Raw genomic sequence first — 21,819 nt, 5'->3', positions numbered from 1 at the left:
CTTCCGCTGCTAGCACCCCTGAATTCGTTGCGTAGTGGGGACAGGGACCTCACAGCTGGTATCAGAGCGAACTGGCTAATGAAGATCAACCGAGAAGCCAAAAATGTCAAAAATTTATGAAGGAGTAAAAGGTTGTAATTGTGTGATAAAATTCATACAATTTGATATTCAAACTAAATTCGTAAATTGGTAATTGGGTCTTCAGATGGAAGTACCGAAATTGTATGGAATCCCTAACTTGCTTGAGGCCTAGACATGATGGTATTTATCTTATAGTTCCAAGGACCGTGATTACCCGTATATACCGAGGGTATAACTGCAGCTCTTTACTGGCAGTATATACGTGTAAATCTAAGACTTGAAATTATAAGCATTAATACTATCCAGACAATGAATTAGAATGTGGTTGATATGATTTTAAATTTTGGTTGAGAACTAATGAGTTAATTTGGATTCTGATTGAAAAATGAAGATTCTTGAATTTTGGTTGAAATGTAATAAACTAAGCAAAACCACAATGAGGATGAATGGGACGAGTCCCTATGTGATGATGTTCGTAGCTAGAATGACTGCAACAAATCACTACGAGATTAGTGGATTGTGCTGGCAGATTGCTATTGTTACAACTTGACCCAGTGGATGAAGTTAAGGGATGTCAAATTAAAAATCTGTACAATTGAAAATTTCCATGAAGGACTATTCAGATAGAAAATTCGGTCTAATGGACCATTATTGTGATAAGGATTAAATGTTACGATCTGAGTGAATTATTATCTGATGATGAGTTTTATATAAGGGATCTTTATCCCAGGATTCTGTTGGGTTCACCAGACTATAAGGAACCCTAGAATCAGTTGGATAAATAGCTCTCCTCTAATTTTGCGAGATGAGGACATCTCGCGTTTTTTTAAGTGGGGTAGGATGTAAAATTCCTCCCTTCGACTTTTGAGGTGTGCAGGTATAAGAACCTCCCCTTTTGATCTTATAATTATTTCCCTCTCTGAAATAAAAGAAAGATCATGTTTTATCCTGTTTTGGCCTAGAGAGAGAAAATGTCTAGAGGGAGGTAATTCAAAATTGAGATATTTCTGGATATAAAAATCCTCCTAGTGTCTAAAATGGTTTCCCCTGAAACAGATATTCAAAAAAAAATTTCCAATGTGCAATTAGAATAAATTGAAATCAGGTAAAAAAGGACCTTAGCCTAAGGGTCCAGTTTTTTTGAAATTTTTGAATTAAGGTTCCTATGGACCAATTAGATTAATCCAAATGTAGGGAGGAGATAAATGAAAGAATAAAAGAAAATCTCCCAAAAAGGAGTAAATGCTCACATAAGATGAAGAGTTGACCTGAAGAGTTGACTAAGGACAAGGTTATTAGTTAAAAAAGAAGAGATATTTAGAAGAAATGATGCATTTTTGACACCTCGGTGTGGGGAATTCCCCTCATGAAGGAGGCACCTATTTCACATGTGTGGTTGAGTTTTAAACTCACAAATAATGAGATATTTTCATCTCTCCTTTCTCCTGCTTCAACTAGATCCAAAAAGTAAGCTAAACTGACCTAAAAATGGTCAAAAATTGACCGAACTAATCTGAAAAATTCTAGAATGAGTTTGCTTGGTTAGAGGCTCACTTTTTCCTATAAATGAAGCCTCCCCCTTTGTAAATGGTTAATAGTGTTTTATGCAATGTTACTCTACTCCTCCCAAGAGCCAAAAACAGTGAATTCATTGATAATTCATTTGTTTTTTGACCATTTCCTCTTCAAAAGAATTGGTGGCCACTCTTGTTGCAAACAAGAGTAGATCCCTCAAACCATCAAGCCAAAGGAAAGCTCACAAAACTCCTAGTAAGTTAGAAATTCTACTTTTTCTTATTCTATTTTATGGTTTTCTGATTTTTGCTTTCTTTTAAAATGAAAATGGATGTTATGCCTTACTGGAAAGGCTTTCCCCCTACTCTTCATTATTGAATTCAGCCTTTCTTTATCCTAGATGTGTAATCAAATTGATGGAATTAAACTTTTCATATTGTTTACTCTTAATAAAGTGGAAATTGATTAGATTAGAATGATTTAAATCATCTTGGATAATTTCTAGTAAATTATAGAGTGAAAAATTTGAAAAATGGTCAGCCATACAAAGGAGGTTATGGCAAAATTTTCTTAAATTTGGTGAAGTAAGTTTTATCTTTTTATCATTAAAAAAGAAGTAATCCCCACCGCTTGTGTATTCTAAAAGCGTTATTTTTATTCTATGCATAGAAAAATGCATATTAGAAATATTTTACTATAAAAGTGTTATTTTCATTAGAATTAATTTCGATGCATAGAAAGATGCATATTGGGAATATTTTGATTATAAAACTGTTACTTTCATCAAAATTGATTTTTATGCATAAATAGATGCATACAAGAATTTTTTTATTATAAAAGTGTTACTTTTATCAAAATTGATTTTTATGCATAAATAGATGCAGAAAAGATTTTTTTTTATTATAAAAGCGTTTCTTTCATCAAATGTTGATTTTATGCATGGATAGATGCATAAAGAATTTATTTTTATTCCAAAAGTGTTATTCTCATCAAATTTTGATTTTATGCATAAAAAGATGCATAACGAAATTTATTTTTATTTCAAAAGAGTTACTCTCATCAATTTTGATTTATGCATAGAAGATCCATAAAGAAATTTATTTTTATTTCAAAAGAGTTACTCTCATCAATTTTGATTTTATGCATAGAAAGATGCATAAAGAAATTTATTTTTTATTTAAAAGAGTTACTCTCATCAATTTTGATTTTATGCATAGAAAGATGCATAAAAAAATTTATTTTTATTTCAAAAGAGTTATTCTCATCACTTTTGATTTTATGCATAGAAAGATGCATAAAGAAATTTATTTTTATTTTAAAAGAGTTATTCTCATCAATTTTGATTTTAAGCATAGAAAGATGCATAAAAGATTTATTTTTATTTCGAAAGTGTTATTCTCTTAAAATTGAATTTATGCATAAATAGATGCATAAACGGAATTTTATAAAAGTGTTATTTCCCACTGAAGATGTTCTTATGCATAAATAGATGTGTAAAGAATTTTTATATCAAAAATAAGAATTCTCTTACATTCTATAAATAGATGTGATAAGATGTGATATGAATCAGATAGATGAGAATAAATAGAGAATGGATGTGATGAAAACATAAGTGATAAGAGGTAAATAGATGTGATGATATGTGATGCGAATCAGATAGATGGGAATGAATGGATGGATGGATGCGATGAGAATAGGAGTGACGAGAATGTGAGATAAATAGATGTGATGAGATGTAATGCGAATCAGATAGATGGGAATGAATGGATGGATGGATGCGATGAGAATAGGAGTGACGAGAATGTGAGGTAAATAGATGTGATGAGATGTAATGCGAATCAGATAGATAGGAATGAATGGATGGATGGATGTGATGAGAATGAGAGGTAAATAGATGTGATGAGATGTGATGTAAGTCAGATAAATGTGAATGAATAGATGAGATGTGATGTGAGTCAGATAAATGTGAATGAATAGATGAGATGTGATGTCGTGTGAATCAGGATGTAAATGAATGATATAGGATGTGAATGAATGTGTTAGCATGTGAATCGGGATGTAAATAAATGATATAGGATGTGAATGAATGTGTTAGCATGTGAATCCGAATTTGAATGAATGATATAGGATGTGAATGAATGTGATAGCATGTGAATCGACATGTGAATGAATGATAAGGGATGTGAATAGATGTGATGTGATGTGAATCGGGATGTGAATGAATGATAAGGGACGTGAATGAATGTGTTAGCATGTGAATCAGGATGTGAATGAATGAGTTGTGATGTGAAATGGATGTGATAAGATGCGATTATGGATGATGTGGATTGATGTGGATGGTTGTATGGATGATTTGGATTGATGTGTGGGTAATGTGGATTGATGTGGATGGATGTATGGATGATGGGGGTTGATGTGTGGATAATGTGGATTGATGTGGATGGATGTATGGATAATGTGGTGATGTGGATGGATGTATGGATGATGTGGATTGATGTGTGGATAATGTGGATTGATGTGGATGGATGTATGGGTGATGTGGATTGATGTGGATGGATGTATGGAAGATGTGGATGGATGTGTGGATAATGTGGATTGATGTGGATGGATGCATGGATGATGTGGATGGATGTATGGATGGTGGATTGATGTGTGGATGATGCGATTGGATGTGATTGGATGTGATTGGATGTGGGAATGATGTGATGTGATAGGGATCGATGAAGAAAAAAAATTGTGGGAAGATGAGAAAAGATGGGGACTAATGTGAAAGGATATGGAGTGATGAGAAAGGATGGAAATATTGTTGGAACTGTATTTGTATGTGAAATCTGTTTTTAAATGACTATTTTATGTCAAGAATGCTGGGGAAGCATTTTGACCGCCTTGTGAATGAGGTCGTGGTGGAGACCTTTCTGTTAAAGTTGCAATTGCTGACGGAGAGTCAACGTAGGACGTCTCGCGCGTAGCAAGGTCGGCCAAGGTCTTGACGAGCCTCGGTTTGATTTAAATGGTGAGCTTCCGGTACAGTGGATGAGGGACCAAGGAAGCGGCCTATGAGTGAAGCGCTAGGTGACTTGCGAAGGACCGTAGAGGGTGCTGACCCCAAGGTGACCTTCCTCAAGGAACAACATCTACTCTTAGACACATTGCGGGTCTCTCTTCCTTCCTCTCCTCTTAGATCACCCAAATCCCCATTGGCCTACAAGGAGTCTCTTCAAAAATTCCTTGAGGTCTTTATGGATGACCTCTTTGTCAATCCCACATGGAAAGCACACCTCGAATGTTTACGGAAGGTGCTAGAAAGATGTAGGTTGTGACCATACGGTGCTCGCGCTTTGGGTCACCGAAGATACCCACATGTACGTCGGGGAAGATATTGGAACAAGGAGTAAGAGTTGTTTTCTGAATTCGGGCATGGATCTGGTTGATTGACCTTGCTGGTCCTCAACGGATGAGTCCATGGCTCTTTTATATGGATCTGTTGGTTGATCTTGCTGATCTTCAACGGAGACTCCATTTTTTGTTAAAGTGAATACTTGCCGGTTACTATGAGCTAGGAACTATCGAAAAGGCCCCTAAGTGGACAGGGGGTGAGCGTTCTGGTTGGCAATGATGCCATAGGTACACCGATGAAGGAATGTTTGGAAATAAGGATTCAACTGGATAATAAGAGGACTATGATCAATTACACGATGGTTTCATTAAATGATTGTTTCAAAGACTGTGTAATCTGTGATGAAAAAGGCAATTTCATATTGGGTGTGTAAGTGGTGTGACTAGTTTTAAGTTTGCATGAATATCCGGCTAGGGGGCCTGGGAACTCTTTTCCCTAGTACTTGGGACAACCTAGCCAAATTCTTAATTGGATCCCATCACTATAGTGGTTGGGCGGTTGGCTGACCCATGGGACTGTAGGCTGGACTGATGGATCCCTAAATTGAGACTCAATTCTGTTGTGGTTTGATAGATGAAGTAAATCCCGGATAAAAATTGTTCTATGGAAAAGAATCAACGGCTGTGCCTCTCAATGAGGAAAAAAGCATTGGTCTCTATGATCCAAGTACAATCTTTTCCCTGATCTCACTATGGGACTTACGGGTTCGGTCAGATCAGTTCAGTTAGTTAAGGCTTTTGACTATGTTAGAGAAAAGTTATCCTGGAGGAATCACCCGCGCTTTCCGAGTAAGGGAAGTTTTTTCGGGGTTTGGTTTGGATTAGTCTCTTGTCCGGATATCCGTGGGCGAGGCCCCGAGTGTGGGACCCTGCCCCACACAAGAAGTGCTACTTTCGCTCTACTAGCACCCCTGAATTCGTTGCGCGGTGGGGATAGGGACCTCACAGCAGCTGGTATCAGAGCGAATTGGCTAATGAAGATCAACCGAGAAGCCAAAAATGTCAAAAATTTATGAAGAAGCAGTAAAAGGTTGTAATTGTGTGATAAAATTCATACAATTTGATATTTAAACTGAAATTCGTAAAGTGGTAATTGGGTCTTCAGATCGAAGTACCGCAATTGTATGGAATCCCTGACTTGCTTGAGGCCTAGACATGATGGTATTTACCTTATAGTTCCAAGGACCGTGACTACCCATATATACCGAGGATATAACTGCAGCTCTTTGGCAGTATATACGAGTAAATCTAAGACTTGAAATTATAAGCATTAATACTATCCAGACGATGAATTCGAATGTGGTTGATATGATTTTAAATTCTGGTTGAGAACTGATGAGTTAATTTGGATTCTGATTGAAAAATGAAGATTCTTGAATTTTGGTTGAAATGTAATAAACTAAGCAAAACCACAATGAGGATGAATGGGACGAGTCCCTCTGTGATGATGTTCGTAGCTGGAATGACTGCAGCAAATCACTATAAGATTAGTGGATTGTGTTGCAGATTGCTCTTGTTAACACTTGACCCAGTGGATCAAGTTAAGGGATGTCAAATTAAAAATATGTATAATTGAAAATTTCCATGAAGGACTGTTCTCACATAGAAATTTTGGTCTAATGGACCATTATTGTGATAAGGATTGAATGTTACGATCTGAGTGAATTATTATCTGATGATGAGTTTTATATAAGGGATCTTTATCCCAAGATTCTGTTGGGTTCACGAGACTCTAAGGAACCCCAGAATCAGTTGGATCTTAAGGAAATTGGGGATAGGGACTTCACAGTGTTTGCTTGAGATCCCTCTTCTGTTTCTTCTGGAATTGGAGTAGGTACGTCCAATTTCCTTTTCCTTCTTGGCTCGTTTCATGGATACATTGTATCCTTGACTTGGTTAGCCCTTAACTTGGTTTCATGAAGCCGTTGGCATTCTTCTACTAAGGCCCTGGCATCTTCGAGCTTTATTATTTCCTCATCTCGACATTGGGGTACTCACCGACTCCTATAGGAGTTGTTGGTTGGTCCCTTTGCTTCTCTAGGTTCGGCCCTTTGTGGTTGATTCTTTGATCCCCCTCTTCTCTTGATTGGGTGGATTCGGTGTCGATCGTATCTTCTCGGATCCATCTTGGATTGTAATCCTTGTGTCACCCTTACCCACTTTTTTAACTCTTCTCCTCTATGACTAGTTCTGGAAATAGTCGCATCTGCTCGGTTCTTTCCCTTGTCTCCTAATTGAGCTTAGGCTCGTGTCAGGACATTGAGTGGTGTGATATTTCCAGGTTGCACACTAATGGTTCGGATGGTGGCCTAATTAGCAGTGGAAGTCGAACCACTTGCGCAGTATGGACAATCCTTGATTAAATGATCAATATCACATTTAGTACAAGTGAGTACTGGCATGTCATTGGGTGTAGCAGTCACTTGTTGGGATTGGTGCGTATAAATCATATTCTTGTTTGGGCACTCAATGATTCGATGCGGCCCTCCGCCGCAGCCAAAACATTGTAGCAGTCCTCTCCTCATGTTCAGGTTCATGTCCTTTCCCTTCCACTATCCTGTGGGTACTGGTGTGTTATTCTGTAGGATGTAGAATTCAGGTGTGACCTTCGTAGTTTCCTCATAGTACTCTCCGCTAAGTTCTACTTCACGTACCACATCATCTTTTGACGGCTCTTCAATCAATACTTGGTTGATTTTAGCCTGCAGTGGTTGTGGTAGTAGAACTAGTGGTGGTGTGGCAGAGGTGAAGCGTCTTGTACCCGGAACATCCCCCTAGGTAAATAGAAAGAGTTGGGTTGTCTTGCCAGCAGCAGCAATGATCTGTCCAAGTGGCGCTGGTAAAGCCAATGGAGCTCTAGGTGCTGGTAGCTGTGCAACATTTTGGAATCTTGGATATCTGCATATTGAAGTGTCATGATTCCCTAATTATACACAGTGTCCACAATAGAGTAATGGCCTTGCTCTTAATTGTGGACATTCGGTGGTAGTGTGATTCAGTTTACACATAGAGCACCACACCAATTCTGTGCGGGGGTAAAGATGGTTATGCCCATGCCCAGATGTTTCTCTTCCCTCCTTTACCTTCGATTTCTCTAGTATTGTGTTACTGAGCTCGTCCACAGTAATGTTTTCGACTTGCTTGCTTTGAGTTCCAATTTCTTGCTTGTTTCCAACTTGCTTGCTCCGAGTTCCAATTTCTTGGTGACTCGAGACACAAGAAGTCCTAGTTGTTGAAGATATTTTGACATCTTCCGGTTGTGACAATTCCAGCATATTATTTTCATATTCAATTTCTAGTTTCCAACATGCATCAAGAGTGGCTGGTCGGGCTAGTACCAGATAATCGTGCATCTTGTGGTCTCTAACCCCTCTCCAGAAGCAAGGCAATAAATGATTGGTCAGTTAACCTCTCCCGTAGTTTGCACCTTGAATTTAAGTGCTTAAGTCGAGACACACTCTCTCATCGATTCCATTTTTTTTTGTTTGATATTATGCAGTTGTGCCACAGGGCTCCATCTATCACCACTTCTGACCAAGCTGGGCAAAAACACATTCTTGAGTCGTGTGAAGTTAACCTTATCCTCGGGTTTGAGGGTTCGGAACCATTGATGCGCTTTCCCTTCCAGGGTCAGTGAGAAAGCATGAATCATTGTCACATCACTGATATGCCCGTAAGTTTCGCATATGGCTTCAAAAATCTCTACATGCTAGATAGGATCTTCGACCCTAGATAACTTTTGGATGAGTTTAGAACTGATATGTGACTTCATCCTGGGAGGGTCGCGATTCTAGAGTAGTGCCTAGTTCTGTGACCATTCCTCGGCCCATCTTTGCTGCCATATTTAACAGATCTGTCCTTGTGGCTGCATTAAGGTCAATGGTTGGTTCCATCCTTGGTTTTTGAGGAATTATTCCCCCCTTCCTAGACCTCGTCTCCTCTTCCTGTGTTGGCTCTTCTAGGTATCTCTGGTCCATGGGATGGTCCTGCCACTGTACCTTGGAGTGGCTCATCATTAGTTGCATCTGTACACCTTTGCAGAATTAAAAGTTCCATGTCCTATAGGAACATAGGATGATTGATCATCTGCTCAATATCTTTTTTGGTGTACAGACGGTCCTCCACTTCACCCGCCACTCTTGCTAGATTATCCTCTTCTTCTAGGGTTACAAACCCTTCCTCAGCTCTGGGCTCCTCATTTATGGGTTCTAAGTTTGGAATTTCTCCCTCACTTCTTCCCACCATGACTAATTCCGGCTCCTTACCCCTAATTGGAGTAGGTTTAAACTTCCCATCTCCTTTTGTTCAGCTCTCGCCCTTCGAGTATCGAGCTCTTGTTTCCTTAAGCTCAACTCTCATATAGCTGTCGTTCCACCTTGCTCCTTCTGAGATCTAACTCTACTTCCCCTGAGGTGAGGAAGAATGCTTGACCCATTCTGGCCGCACTTTCCATGTCCCATATCATTCGGGGGGTGCCGATGTTTGACAACCTTGAATTTGACATTTGGATGGGTACTTCTTGTCTTGGACCAAGTCCAACACTGGTTGATGTACCTATGCCTGCAGATTGCGCTTCTTTTGGTTTGGAGACCAAAAAATCCCCGGGCGATATCAATGATACCACTGGACCTAGTTGGGGAGGGTGGTTTCTCCTCTTCCTTAAACCCAAAAGTACGTCAGCCCTTCTTCCATGGACTCTTCACCACTAGTTTCAACAGTGGACAGGTTCTTAAGACACTCAAGTGAGTGCTTGCTGAGTGACCTGAACACACACTTTTTCGATAGGAAGATCTTGGGTGATTCGATGCACTATCGTTAGGTGTAAGAACGTCTTCGATGAGCTTTCCAGATTTTAAGTGCATGTATGTATGATTTGATAAGTTACTTTGATGACCCTAGTGAAGCTCTATTCTAAGACCACTCCACCACACACATATATAACAACCACAACGAATTTCACATGATTTCTTACTTCCACACAAATCTTATCCATTCATTTTCTACACAATGCACTACCAGAATGCAAGGGCAATCATGAATCTTATGCAATGGGAGCTGAAACTCCAAGAGGAAGGAAGAAGCAAAGGTGTTTCCCCGACAGCGGCGCCAAAAATGTTATGGGGTACCACACCTCCAACAAGAGGGAACTCAATGCATTCACCTAAAGGATGAGCAATAGATCACAACCGTCGTAGGGCACTTACCAATGCTTCGAACTTGAGTCCCTTGAGGCCTCCAAGCTCACTTGTTAAGCTCCAAATCTCCAAGCTCTATCTCCACCTCCATGCTATCACCGCAGAGTCGCTTGCACCATCGCATAAGGCAATCACTCTCTCTCACTCCCCCCACACAAGCATAAATCATATAAGCATAGAAGAGGCACAACGCTAGAATGCTCTCTCTCTCAATCTCTTTGTCAAGACACAAAGAAGAGCTCTCTATAGCACAAAAGGGGATTGTGTCTTTTCATTATGAGAAAATGCCTTATATACATTTGGCCCTTATTCGTACTTGGGCGCCCAAAACTTACTTAACTAGGCCTTGGGTGGCTAATATCTCATAATGTACAACTTTTATAGTGCCATTTCATGACACTTATTAATGTCCTCAATTGGAGGAGCATGTTTGTAAATCCAAAATGGGATTAACATACCTAAACCAAGAAGGGAAAGAGATGATGATGCTCTTATCCATGTACCGCTTCCTTCCTTGCTTGTTCTTGCCTCTTGCTTGCCTCGTTAGCTCTCACACAAACCGGAGCTTTGATACCATAAAGAGAATGTGGGGGAGAGAGAGAGCTCGAGTTCTTTGCAAGCACACACCACGGACACAGGAGAGTGCAAGACATAAGAGAGAGATGGATGGTTGAATTTTCTTCTATCTTGTTCTCTTCTCTACAACCATATAACTAAAAGATAAGAGCACATACATAATACTCCAAAATGGCTATCACACAGACTGTCATCCCACTGGCGGTATATCGATCATAATCTCACTAACCATGTGCCAGTGACATAAGTGCAAAAGCTTTCACCCAGGCGGGTCATCAATGTCTAACGTAGCACTAGTTGAGTCCGATATCTCAACATTCTAGGCTCTGATACCATGAGAAAAATCTATGCTACTGATGTAAATATGAAAACAGAGAATAAACAACATATATGTGTAGACAATAGAATATGAATGAAGGTACAGCATGAGGGAGGCTAGTGAGTGCTAGTATGTACAAGTTAGGGCTGAAATCAGAGATGAAAAGATGTGGGAATGAGGCACCTATATATAGGTCCTCATGAGTTGGTTGGCTAGGTCCTACAGGACCAACCTGGATAAAAAAATCCATACATTGTTGAAAAATGCTAAAAAGGGCACCTAAAAATGGTGCAAAAATATGGAGTGCAGGGCCTTATAAATGGGCCAGATACAAGCATGTAGGGAGTCCATTTGGGGATGAACAATATTTCCAACACAGCTTAAGTAACTCTGTAGTAAGCCTTTCTTATTTAATTGATTCCCTATACAGTGCTTTAAGTGCCTAATTAGAAACTCGAAATTGGAGTTTTTCTCCTTTTCGAACATATTTATAGTGATGCAACGCAATGCTTATATTAATGTTTTTTAGCTCTGATATTTGCAATGTGTTGCATCGTCCCTCTCTCTCTCTCTCTCTCTCTCTCTATATATATATATATATATAAGGAAGAGTTTCACGAAGCTGTCATGTGGTAAGAATTTGGAGGTTTGGGAGACAATTTAGAGGTTGGAGGAGAGATAAGCTCCTATTACTCTAAGAATTTGGAAAATATAGAGTTGGGGATTATATGTGTAAGAAGCGCCACTAATAACATAAAAGCGAGTGGTGGAGGCGGCTTAAGCTGATTGATCATTGGGTGGAAATTAAATTTGACTTACCAAAAGAGGATATAACGTCTAATGCCTTTTCGCAAAATTTATAGGGGCCGAAGGGTTAACCGCCTTTCCCTAGGAACATCAAGAGAACAGAATTACGCAAGTTTATACATCTGCAAGCAGAAAATTCAATCCGATTTATCGGCGTGGAAATGTCCGCGGCCTTGTTGTTGAAGGCCAAAGCGGGACCCTCTGCGCGGCGCCAAGCCCTCACGCTGACAGAGGCCGCAGCCAACAGGATCCGGGAGCTTCTTACTCGCAGGCAAAAACCCTTCCTAAAGCTGGGTGTCAAAGCCCGCGGATGCAACGGCCTTTCCTACACCATGAATTATGCAGGTATTTCTTTTAACTTCTGTCCCCCATCTTCCCTTTTGGGTCCAATGGCATATGGGAGGTGATACTTTGCTTCGTGTTTCTAGCAATCCACCTTAATATCATTTTTCCAGATTAGGCCCCATAAGCATTAAAAATGGTTATATTATTCAAAATTGGAGCGTCATCAGCTAGAAAAACTAGCCCTGCCATTCAGTATTTGCATGATGTATGTGCCCCCCGCATGATGGGCACATACATCATGATGTTTAAGCCTTATCATGCCACGGCTATCCTACTACCAGGCGTTAGCCACCATCAAGACACCTGGTATTGGGAGGCTTAAGCTCTATTTGCCGCTGGCTCAATCTGTGTAGTCTTATATCTAGGTTTTTGCAATAAAACCAACAAATTTTCTCTTAAAAATGGTATAATAGATATGCATCAGATGAACTTTGGTATTCCACCATCATCTTATTTTCAACTTTTCTATTTTAAGAATGCAAGGATTTTGTGGTTTTACACGAGGTATGGTGAGAGAAGGTGGTACCAGGCGAGGTTGCCCATCCTACCACCCCTATCCACATAGAAACGGTCTAGGCAGGCCTAGTTTGGGGTACGAAACCACGAGCTAAAGGGCAGTCGACCAAACTTCGGTAAGTGCCAAGTGTCCTATTGCAAAAAAGAGTTCCTCCCACATGGCTTTGTTAAGTGTTGGTACTGGCTCCCCTATGCTCCTTTGGAGCCTTGATCATGTTGAAGTCTCTTCTCCACTCTGGCCCAAACCCCAAAAACTCATGATCCACATGAGGAAGGCCCTGGTACATGTATCCAAAAGTCGGTCCAGCATCTCATCCCATTGGGGCGTAGATGTTGAGTGGTCCTCCTTAATATTGAGCAGCATCTTTTGGGCTCTAATAGGAATGATGGTGCCGAAATTCACCACCTAGGTAAGAAGCTGGCTGCTGATGGAGATGCGTACCCCTCTGTTGGGCTGCTGGTCGGCCCAGATAAGGCTGTCAGCCAGTAGCACAAGACATAAAATATCTAAAAAATACCCTTTTTGGATTGGTTAAATGCCATTTCTGGCATGTTTTCACACATGTACCTGTGTGCGCCACCAAAGCATCGCCTGGGTTCCCCCGAACAGATTCGCAGTTGGGCTGATGCAATAGGAGAAATAGATCTATATAAGTATGAGCCATGGGATCTTCTGGGTATTCTATGTCTCTACTTTTGGTTTGTCCTTGAAATTAAGTTTAAAGAGAAATAGGAGGAAACAAATTATTGCTCATCTTTTCTTAAAATTTACAAACAAGTCTATGCTCTAAACTAGGGACTTGGAATGGTACTATTTTAAACCTAAGTATAGGAAGTATCCAAATGGGTCTCACACTAATAGGGCGGCAGAGAAAGGTTATTGGAAGGCCACTAGAAAAGACACGCTAGTATCCTTGGTCTCAAGAACTATTGGGATGAAGAAAACCCTAGTTTATTACATTGGGCGGGCACTTTAATGGGGAGAGAACCCATCGGGTCATGTATGAATACCGGCTCAATGATGTGGAATGTGAGAGAGTACATTCTTTTGCAGGTGATTACCATTTCAAGTGGATTTTTTAGAAATGGGATTGTATGCCCTCTTTGACTATGATTCTATTGTTTATCTTACATTTAATGTGTGCTTCTTTGCTATTTAGAATGGCTTTGTTCTCTGTTGAATCTATTAAAAGAGTGCCAAAAATGGAGAGCAATATGGAGCACTTGTTGAAGATGAGGACTGGAAGGCCTTACCTATGGAAGGGGATGGATGTAGTTATTCCAAACTTAATCTGTTCAAAGTAGGGCCTAGTACCCCAACTCTTCAATTTGTTGGAAGTCATATTACCATTTGTGGAAATCAGATAGTGTCTGGTGGAGTGAACGTGATGGAAAGGAGACCATCATTTTCGAAGATCCAGCCTGGCAATTTTAAGGTAAATTAAGGTGTTCTTATCTACTTTTATGATTGTTGGAGCAGATGCTGGCAGTTGATTTATGAGTTGAGGTTTATTATATATAGAAAGGTAGTCTCCCTATATGCTAGGCTTTATATTGCCTTTAATTTCCATTCTGTAGTCTGTAGATTCACGTAGAGAAATTGTGTCACCAACTGTTCTGCACTAAGTAATGGCCAGGCTCAGAATTGAGGGCCAAACTGTATTGAATACCAAACTCAGGGGAATCGACATAGTGATCTTTCATGCTATCCACAATGGTAAAACACTGAGTGTTGCGAGATCCGGTGGATGTTGGTAGGGGTCCTATAAACTCCATAGAAATGTTGATAAAAGGTCCGTCGGGGATAGGCAAAGGTTGAAGTAAACCAAGCCTTTCTCGTATGTGGAACCTTTTCTTTTTGACAAATCTTACAGGCTTGAACATGTGAAAAAACATCACGCCTCATTTTTGGCCAATAAAAGGACCGTTCCAATTTCTATTGATATCTCTATGGTTTCCAACTAAGGAGTCATGGGCATCATGGAGAAGAGCTACTCGCTTTTCCCGAATGACACAGAGGTGGTTCTTGTAGAACAACCAACCGTTCTGCACTGAGTAATGGCCAGGCTCAGAATTGAGGGCCAAACTGTATTGAATACCAAACATAGGGGAATCGACATAGTGATCTTTCATGCTATCCAAGTCTTTTCCAGTAATTTCGAGAATGATAAGACTCGCGCATGGTGTGGATATAATGGTGGTGTCCTTTCACACCAGATGTCCAAGGGGAAAAACCCAAAGGGAGAAAAGTACCCTTGGTTAGCCCATGTTTCACATGAGGCACTACTCATAGCATATATGCCAATAAGAAGCCTCCCAACGAGGTCTAAGAGTAGGGACTCTCTGAATGTGTCCCAAGACAAGATGCCTAGTGTTCCGCACCGTATAACTAAAGAAATGCATGTTTTTCATTGGGTTGGTAGTATGCCTCCACTCCAACTCATTGGGGTCCCAATGCAACTACTTGGTAGGGCAGCATCCGTTGTACAACCAAGGGCTCCAAGCATCTGCGATTATCCCTAGGGAGGGGATCAATATGAAAGTGCTTCCTTGCTTTGCCAACAACTCTCGTAGGACACACACTCTCACAGGACGCACCACCGGGCCCTTGGTGATATTTGGCACGTCACATCTCTCCAAATATCGCCCATTTTGTACAGGGAAAAGATTGGTGCATCATTCTCCCCCGGCATGGGGAGGCCCATAGAGGCCCATAAACTATAGAGGTACACCTGTCCCTGAGAAGACTCCCAACTACGAGGAATGAAACCTGTAACATGCGGAAGCTTCGTGGAAGAATTGGTAACTTCAATGCTCAAAATTCAGCAATCATTCACGACGATTATAACGCACAATACTGAAGATGTGCAGGAGAGAGAGAGAGAGAGAGAGAGAGAGAGAGAGAGAGAGGAGACAATATTGGGTCCCAAATACCCTCTGTAGGGCCCCCACCACGAATGGTGTATTTGCTTTATTAGAATGATGTAAATCTGAAAATAAAGACGGAATCTTGACGTGCACTTTTCACCTTGGTTGGAGCTCTTTCCCCTTGGCTGTCCTGGCCCTTGGAACGCACCACCACTTTCTGAATAATGAGATGCTGAAACTGGATTCAACGTTGGGTTTTTATACCCCTTTCTTGCTCTGGTCGGCCAGCTCAATAGGAGTCGGAATTATGGATAATCCTCATGACTAGAGGAAATTGCATTTGATGCTGATTTAATCCATCGTTTCACACTAGACAAGAGGCTTGCCAGTCTTGCGCATGGACTAGGCTGCTGGGCAGCCTTGCGCAAGCAATGTGGGCTGGCCCCACCTCTGGCCGACTGGCTGGGCAGGGCCCAAGGCCCTGTCCGCTGGCAGGCCAGGGCCCCTAGGGCTGACCGACAGCTTGCCCAGCCCACACTAGGGCTGGTGGGCACAGCTTGGGGCCCTCGTGGCCCCTTGGGTTTGCTCTAAGCCTACCCCAAGCCCATGCAAGAGCCTTAGGCTCTGTTCTGCGGTAGCCCTATGGGCTGGCCCCCTTTTCTACATGCAAATCCCACATGCTCTACAGCTGTCCGGCATCCGGTTGCAAACCTGATACACAGATCATCTGACATCATTCCAGAGGGAGACTCACAGTACGGACTGGCATCATGTGCGGAACAATGCACACCTGACCTCGGACACGTAGAGTGGAACCTTGGCTGACTCCTCCCGGACTGGGCTCACGTGGGACCAGTTTCCACTCCAAGTCTTGCACCTTCTTGTTCAGATATGTCTACGTGGCATCCAAGTGCGGGATGTGCACGTGACAAAACCCTTCCAAGAAGGTCCCTGTGATCCAATGGTTGGGTATGGCAGGATCAATCTCCACAATTCTGTGACTAGTGCCCCTTAGATGCTACATAGTAAGCACCACTCTTTGATTCTCTGTGAGACTTTTAAGCCTCTTCCAATCCAACATTGTGGGGAAGAGCGTCTCCCAGCTATCCCCTTGAATTTGTGTAGCTACCCTAAGAAGTCTTCCAAGATCAAGTCATTCCACATTATGGGCGGTCTGTTAGCCTCCTCAGTTGACCATAGAGGTATGTGAACGAAGAACCTCCTCATGCAATCCCAAGTCCCTAGAAGGAATCTAACCGAAGGGGAAGATGGGGATGATGCTCTCCCTCTGAAAAGATAAGCAGGGGCTGTATATCCAGTCACCTTCCCTAGCCTAAGTACACCTTATAACTTGCTCCATGATGAGAAAGTTCTTCCATGGCTTAATGCCAAAAAGAAATTCTCTGATAATCATCTTACAAAGCAACGCTTTACAATGCACCTTTGGGTCTATGATGTTCAATCCCCAGGCAGAATAATGGTTTCCCAAGCAAGTCTAGCTTTGGTGTGAACTGTGGCATCTAATCTTGACCAAAGAAAATTCTGAATGAGGTGACGCAATTGGCCAGTGCATCCCTTATGAAAAACCCAACAAGAAGTGTTAAACCAAGTAGTGGCCAACAACACTTGGGTAACCACCAAGGTCCTAGATGCCAAATCAAGCTTCTTGCGGAAACACGCCCGGGAAGCGCAGGAGTGGGTGTGCATCGCTTGACCATGGGCACAATTAAACATTTCAGCATTTAATCACATCCATTAAACAATCCACAAAGCTGAAAATAAAAGTTGCACATATAACGCCGCGTAGAGCCTGGCATGGGCCGACAACCCTCTTGAGGCTTGGAGTATTTCATTATCCAAGGAGAAATATAACATGTACAAGCTTTGAGGGCCTTACTCTTCCCATGGGAGATGCCGGATTATCCATATACAACCATAAATGTGTCCTTCATCCGATATGGCTATCCATCTTGTCCTCCACAGGTGCACAAACATGTATAACAGTCCACATGGCTCTTCCATACATGCATAAACTAGTATGACAGCCCATATGGCTCTTCCACAAGCACATAAACATGTAAACCAGCCATGTGGCTCATCCATGAACTCATAAACCTGTACGCCAGCCCAAGTGGCTCATCCGTGAGTGCATAAACCAATATAACAGCATGTATGTCGCATCCATGAGCGCCAAAACTTGTAAAACAGCATGTATGTCGCATCCATGAGCGCCAAAACTTGTAAAACAGCATGTATATTGCATAAAAGCAGAAACTTCAGCAAGCTTTAGGATTGTTTTGCTGAAATACAGCCATCCGGGGTGTGCAAGATGGTGTACAGTAGTGAAAATAATCTTTCCCAAGCTAGATATGGCTATGGTGGGCTTAGAAATGAAGAGAAATGGTGAAAAATCAGAGTTTTGAGCCTCCAAAAACCTGCTTGAAGCTCAAACTCGCCCAAGAGATAACTCTCTCATGTTCAAATAAGCAAGAAAATGCTAGGATGCCATATGTAGAGCTGAATTGACGAGTGTGAGGATACTTGTGTCACTTCTATCCTTTTATCTGCCACATGTCCCAAATCCAAAGGCCAAAAATTCCACAATCTTCAGCTCTAAAAATAGATGATAGCTAATTTCACAAGGGCGCTTTGGCAATACTCGATCTCTGTCAAATTCCGGAGGTAATGACGTGAACGGAAATTCCATGGGAGATTGCCAAAAATAGCAACTTTTCCTAAAATTTAGGAGATGATCTCTTTGTGTTCCACCACATTAGAAATACATGTAAGCACCATGTAGAAACGTGTTTCATTGCTCGATCTCTCCCAAATCCTCAAGAGTTCGCCATACATACTTTCCACTTGACACTTGAGCTCCAAAGCCCATTTCTGTGTCCAAGAAACCGTCTTGAGTGCTTGGACCATGCTACGAACACTTGGTCTTCTACACTGGATAATCCCCCATTCCCAAAGCTTGTACATTCTTGATCTTTTGGGCATTCAAAGACCACACACACACACATGAATTCTAGAGATGCCCAAAATGGTGACACTTGCTACTCCAGTGTTGAAGTTTACTTTTAGTGCTTATGAGCACAAGGCTTGTTGGGAAGATGTCGATACCATAGTGGGAGGAAGGACTTTGAGAAAGTATGACAGTGTGGATTGGGACTTCTTCGAAAGCAAGATGGCACGTATGGGGTTTTCCCCGGACTAAATCAGAGGGTTTCCATGCATGTATAGGGAGGCCCATAGCACAGTTTTGGCCTGCGGGGGACGACCTGCTGAAACCTCATACTCAATGCCTTAGCTTAGATTTTATATGCAAATCCAAGTGACGTGATGGAATTCCATTGCTTGATGTTGGTCTTATCCCCACCTTTTGGGATAAGGTGAATAAGACCCTCCTAGAGAAAGGGGGGCATCGTACCTGTATGCCACATCTCTTGTAAAGCAACAATGATCTCAGCCCCAATGTGGTCCCAATACTTTATAAAGAAGGATGGGGAGAGACCATCATCCCCTGGGCCTTTCCCTTTTGAAAGAGCTTGCAATGCATGTCTCAACTAAGGGGGCATCCAATGAAGAACACATATCATCCGTGATAAGTCTGGGCATGCACTCCCAAACTTTCTGCTGTGCAACCTCTCTCTGCGGAAAGCAATATCTGATAAAAATCTGATGTAGTACTTCTCACCTTATTTTGCTCAGTCTGAATCTCTTCCTATGAGTCCTGCAAGTATTCAGACTTTCCCTACTAAGGACCATTTAGATCCAAGACCGATTGTCTACTGTTAGAGCAGAATTGCAAATGGCCTTGGATAAGTGGGCTGAGTTTTCATTTCATGCTAACAAGGCCTTTTGGGTACAGAAGGGTGGAAAATGCAACAAACACTTCTTCCCAGCACATGGGCCTACACGCGTACTCCCTCTGAAACGCAACAATCCTGCGCCTGATAGTTCTCTCCTTGTCTAGGGCTTCTTGTTTCTTGGCCAAAGCAACACTGATAATAGTGGCTGGTCCTATCCAGGGCCAATGTAAACCTTTGTTGAGGGTCGAGAGCGTTTCATGACCTCCAAATCTCTGTGATCTCATTATGAACATTTGTCATTGGGGATGCCATCCTCGGCTCCATAAGGCACAAAACATTTGGGCAATGATCTAACTCAGTGGTGCCAGGCATGATAGCAATGGTGCCTCCCCTGTCCATGCCCCAAGCATCCACATAGAATTTATACAATCGTGAAAAGATACGTCCGTTCCCGCTTCTGTGGTTATGCCAGGAGTAAGATAAGGAGTTAGGCCTCCTCTGGAAGTCATCCTTTGTCCTATAGTCCTTGCGATAGAAGGAGAGCGTCAATCTCTCCCATGAGGCTCTCTCCAAGTATGATAACACCATATCCAATAACATGAGGCATTAGTGATACTACAATTGAAATGCAGTAACCAGAGGTTGACATGCACCGGAAAGACTTGTCTGTGGATTAGGTGGGCACAATGGGTGGCACACCTGAGGTCGGCAGCAAATATAATATTATTGATGTGACATGCCCGAGGATATATGTACGCATGCGGCACAGTCTTCATGTCATTATGCTCGTACATGGATCTATTTGAAGAACCCTCTTAGATGCATGCACAGAGTTTGTCATACTGAGAATCTTCCCTTTCCCATCAGCCTCACAAAGAGCCTTTTGCATCTCATTGCTATTGAAACAGTAGTTCAATTCAATTGTTTGCAAGTGCACATGGTTCTGGTTCTCAAATCTCTGGCCTCGTCCTTCCAAAGGAACTGTTTACTAAAAGCTTGTCAATTGTGCCGAAGGTCTCCTTAAGAAACCTTGTTCAGTTTTTGGTTGATATGTAATTGGTGCAGATGAACAAGGCAAGTTTGATGAGCTGGTCGAAGACAAAGGTGTGAAGGTTCTCATTGATCCAAAGGCGTTGATGCATGTCATTGGAACGAAGATGGATTTCCTTGAAGACAGGCTCAAGTAAGGAAAGCTTCTTTGTTTTTTATTTTTTGCTTCTTGTAGTTTGAGTATATGTCAAAGGGAGCAAACACTGTGATGAATGCTCGACAAATGGGCAGCGGTCGCAACGTTTCACTCGTGTTTCCATGACAGGTCAGAGTTTGTATTTATCAATCCAAATTCGAAGGGTCAGTGTGGATGTGGAGAATCATTCATGACTTGATGCTGCCCACAATTTTTGTCAGTTGTATTCCATTGAAGTGTACTCTCAATAAGGCTAAACATCCATGAGAAACCACTGTTTGAGCCTTTACTACGTAGCACTTTACTTCGTGGTTCTGATTACAGTAGCCCATGTGTAGGGGCACAGTTTTTATGGTAATTCTCAAAGCTGTACGTGCATTCAATTATAAAGTTTCATAAGATTTGTATAACATATGATTACCATTTCTGTGCTGGAATATTTTTGTATTATTTTGGTCACCCCCATGATTTCCAACATTGGTCAGCATGTCTATAGCTTCCTTAGTGCCAATATATATTATCGAGTGCATATTGTTGTGAACTTTTGAAGCCATCAAAAATTGTGTTTTAATGGGACCTTGAATTTTCATTATTTTGGAAGAAATAATTAATGTGGAACAAATCCAATTTCAACTTCAATGCATGTTTAGTAATAGTGAAAACTTGCCAACATTTGATGCTAATTAGACACGTGTATCGCTCAATGTGAGTGATTGTTTTGCATTGCTTGAATATCGGTCAATGATGTATTTAGCAGCTGACCTCATTGAACCTGGCACGTGGCGTTTGTGGTCGTCATATATGACATGGAGGCTAAATATGACTTGTGGGACCAATAATGAAAAATGTATAAAATAGTGTTGAGAATACCTACTAGTAAATGACTCGTGGCTCTGCTTGCTTTTTGAAAGTTCCCTCCCTCCTCTCCCCAAACCTAATTCTTCCTCTCTCGAACTTGCCACATGTAATTCTTCCTCTCCCGAACGTGCCATGTGTAAGCCATGGGAATAATGAAAATGAAGAATAGATATCGAGTCTACAAGCACATGGGAGTGGAGTGCCTTGATTCATCTAACTGTTCGGATTCCACTAGCTTTGGCTTCCCCTAACAAAGGTCCATCCCTCTTTTAGAGTAATGCTCATTTCCTTGTTTTATTTGATTTTGCTACTCCTTGTTTGAGTTGTGTTGGATGTGCAAGTTCG

At 41.5% G+C, this 21,819-nt stretch overlaps 1 protein-coding gene across 1 annotated transcript; it reads left to right on the top strand.

Moving 5' to 3' along the window:
• The first annotated feature begins 11,933 nt into the window (after positions 1-11,933).
• On the top strand, positions 11,934-21,254 carry LOC147626082 (iron-sulfur assembly protein IscA-like 1, mitochondrial). The gene is made up of 3 exons (XM_086817646.1): positions 11,934-12,234; positions 20,496-20,613; positions 20,746-21,254. Exons 1-3 carry the CDS (start codon positions 12,051-12,053, stop codon positions 20,813-20,815), a joined length of 372 nt encoding a protein of 123 aa, XP_086673772.1. The 5' UTR covers positions 11,934-12,050; the 3' UTR covers positions 20,816-21,254.
• Positions 21,255-21,819: the final 565 nt, after the last annotated feature.

This window comes from Cibotium barometz, chromosome 23, assembly GCF_041138505.1.
Source record: "Cibotium barometz isolate CiBa-2024 chromosome 23, ASM4113850v1, whole genome shotgun sequence".
Classification (NCBI taxonomy): Eukaryota; Viridiplantae; Streptophyta; class Polypodiopsida; order Cyatheales; family Cibotiaceae; genus Cibotium; species Cibotium barometz.
Note: the sequence above shows the minus strand (reverse complement) of the source record. Positions and strands in the feature narration are given on the sequence as shown.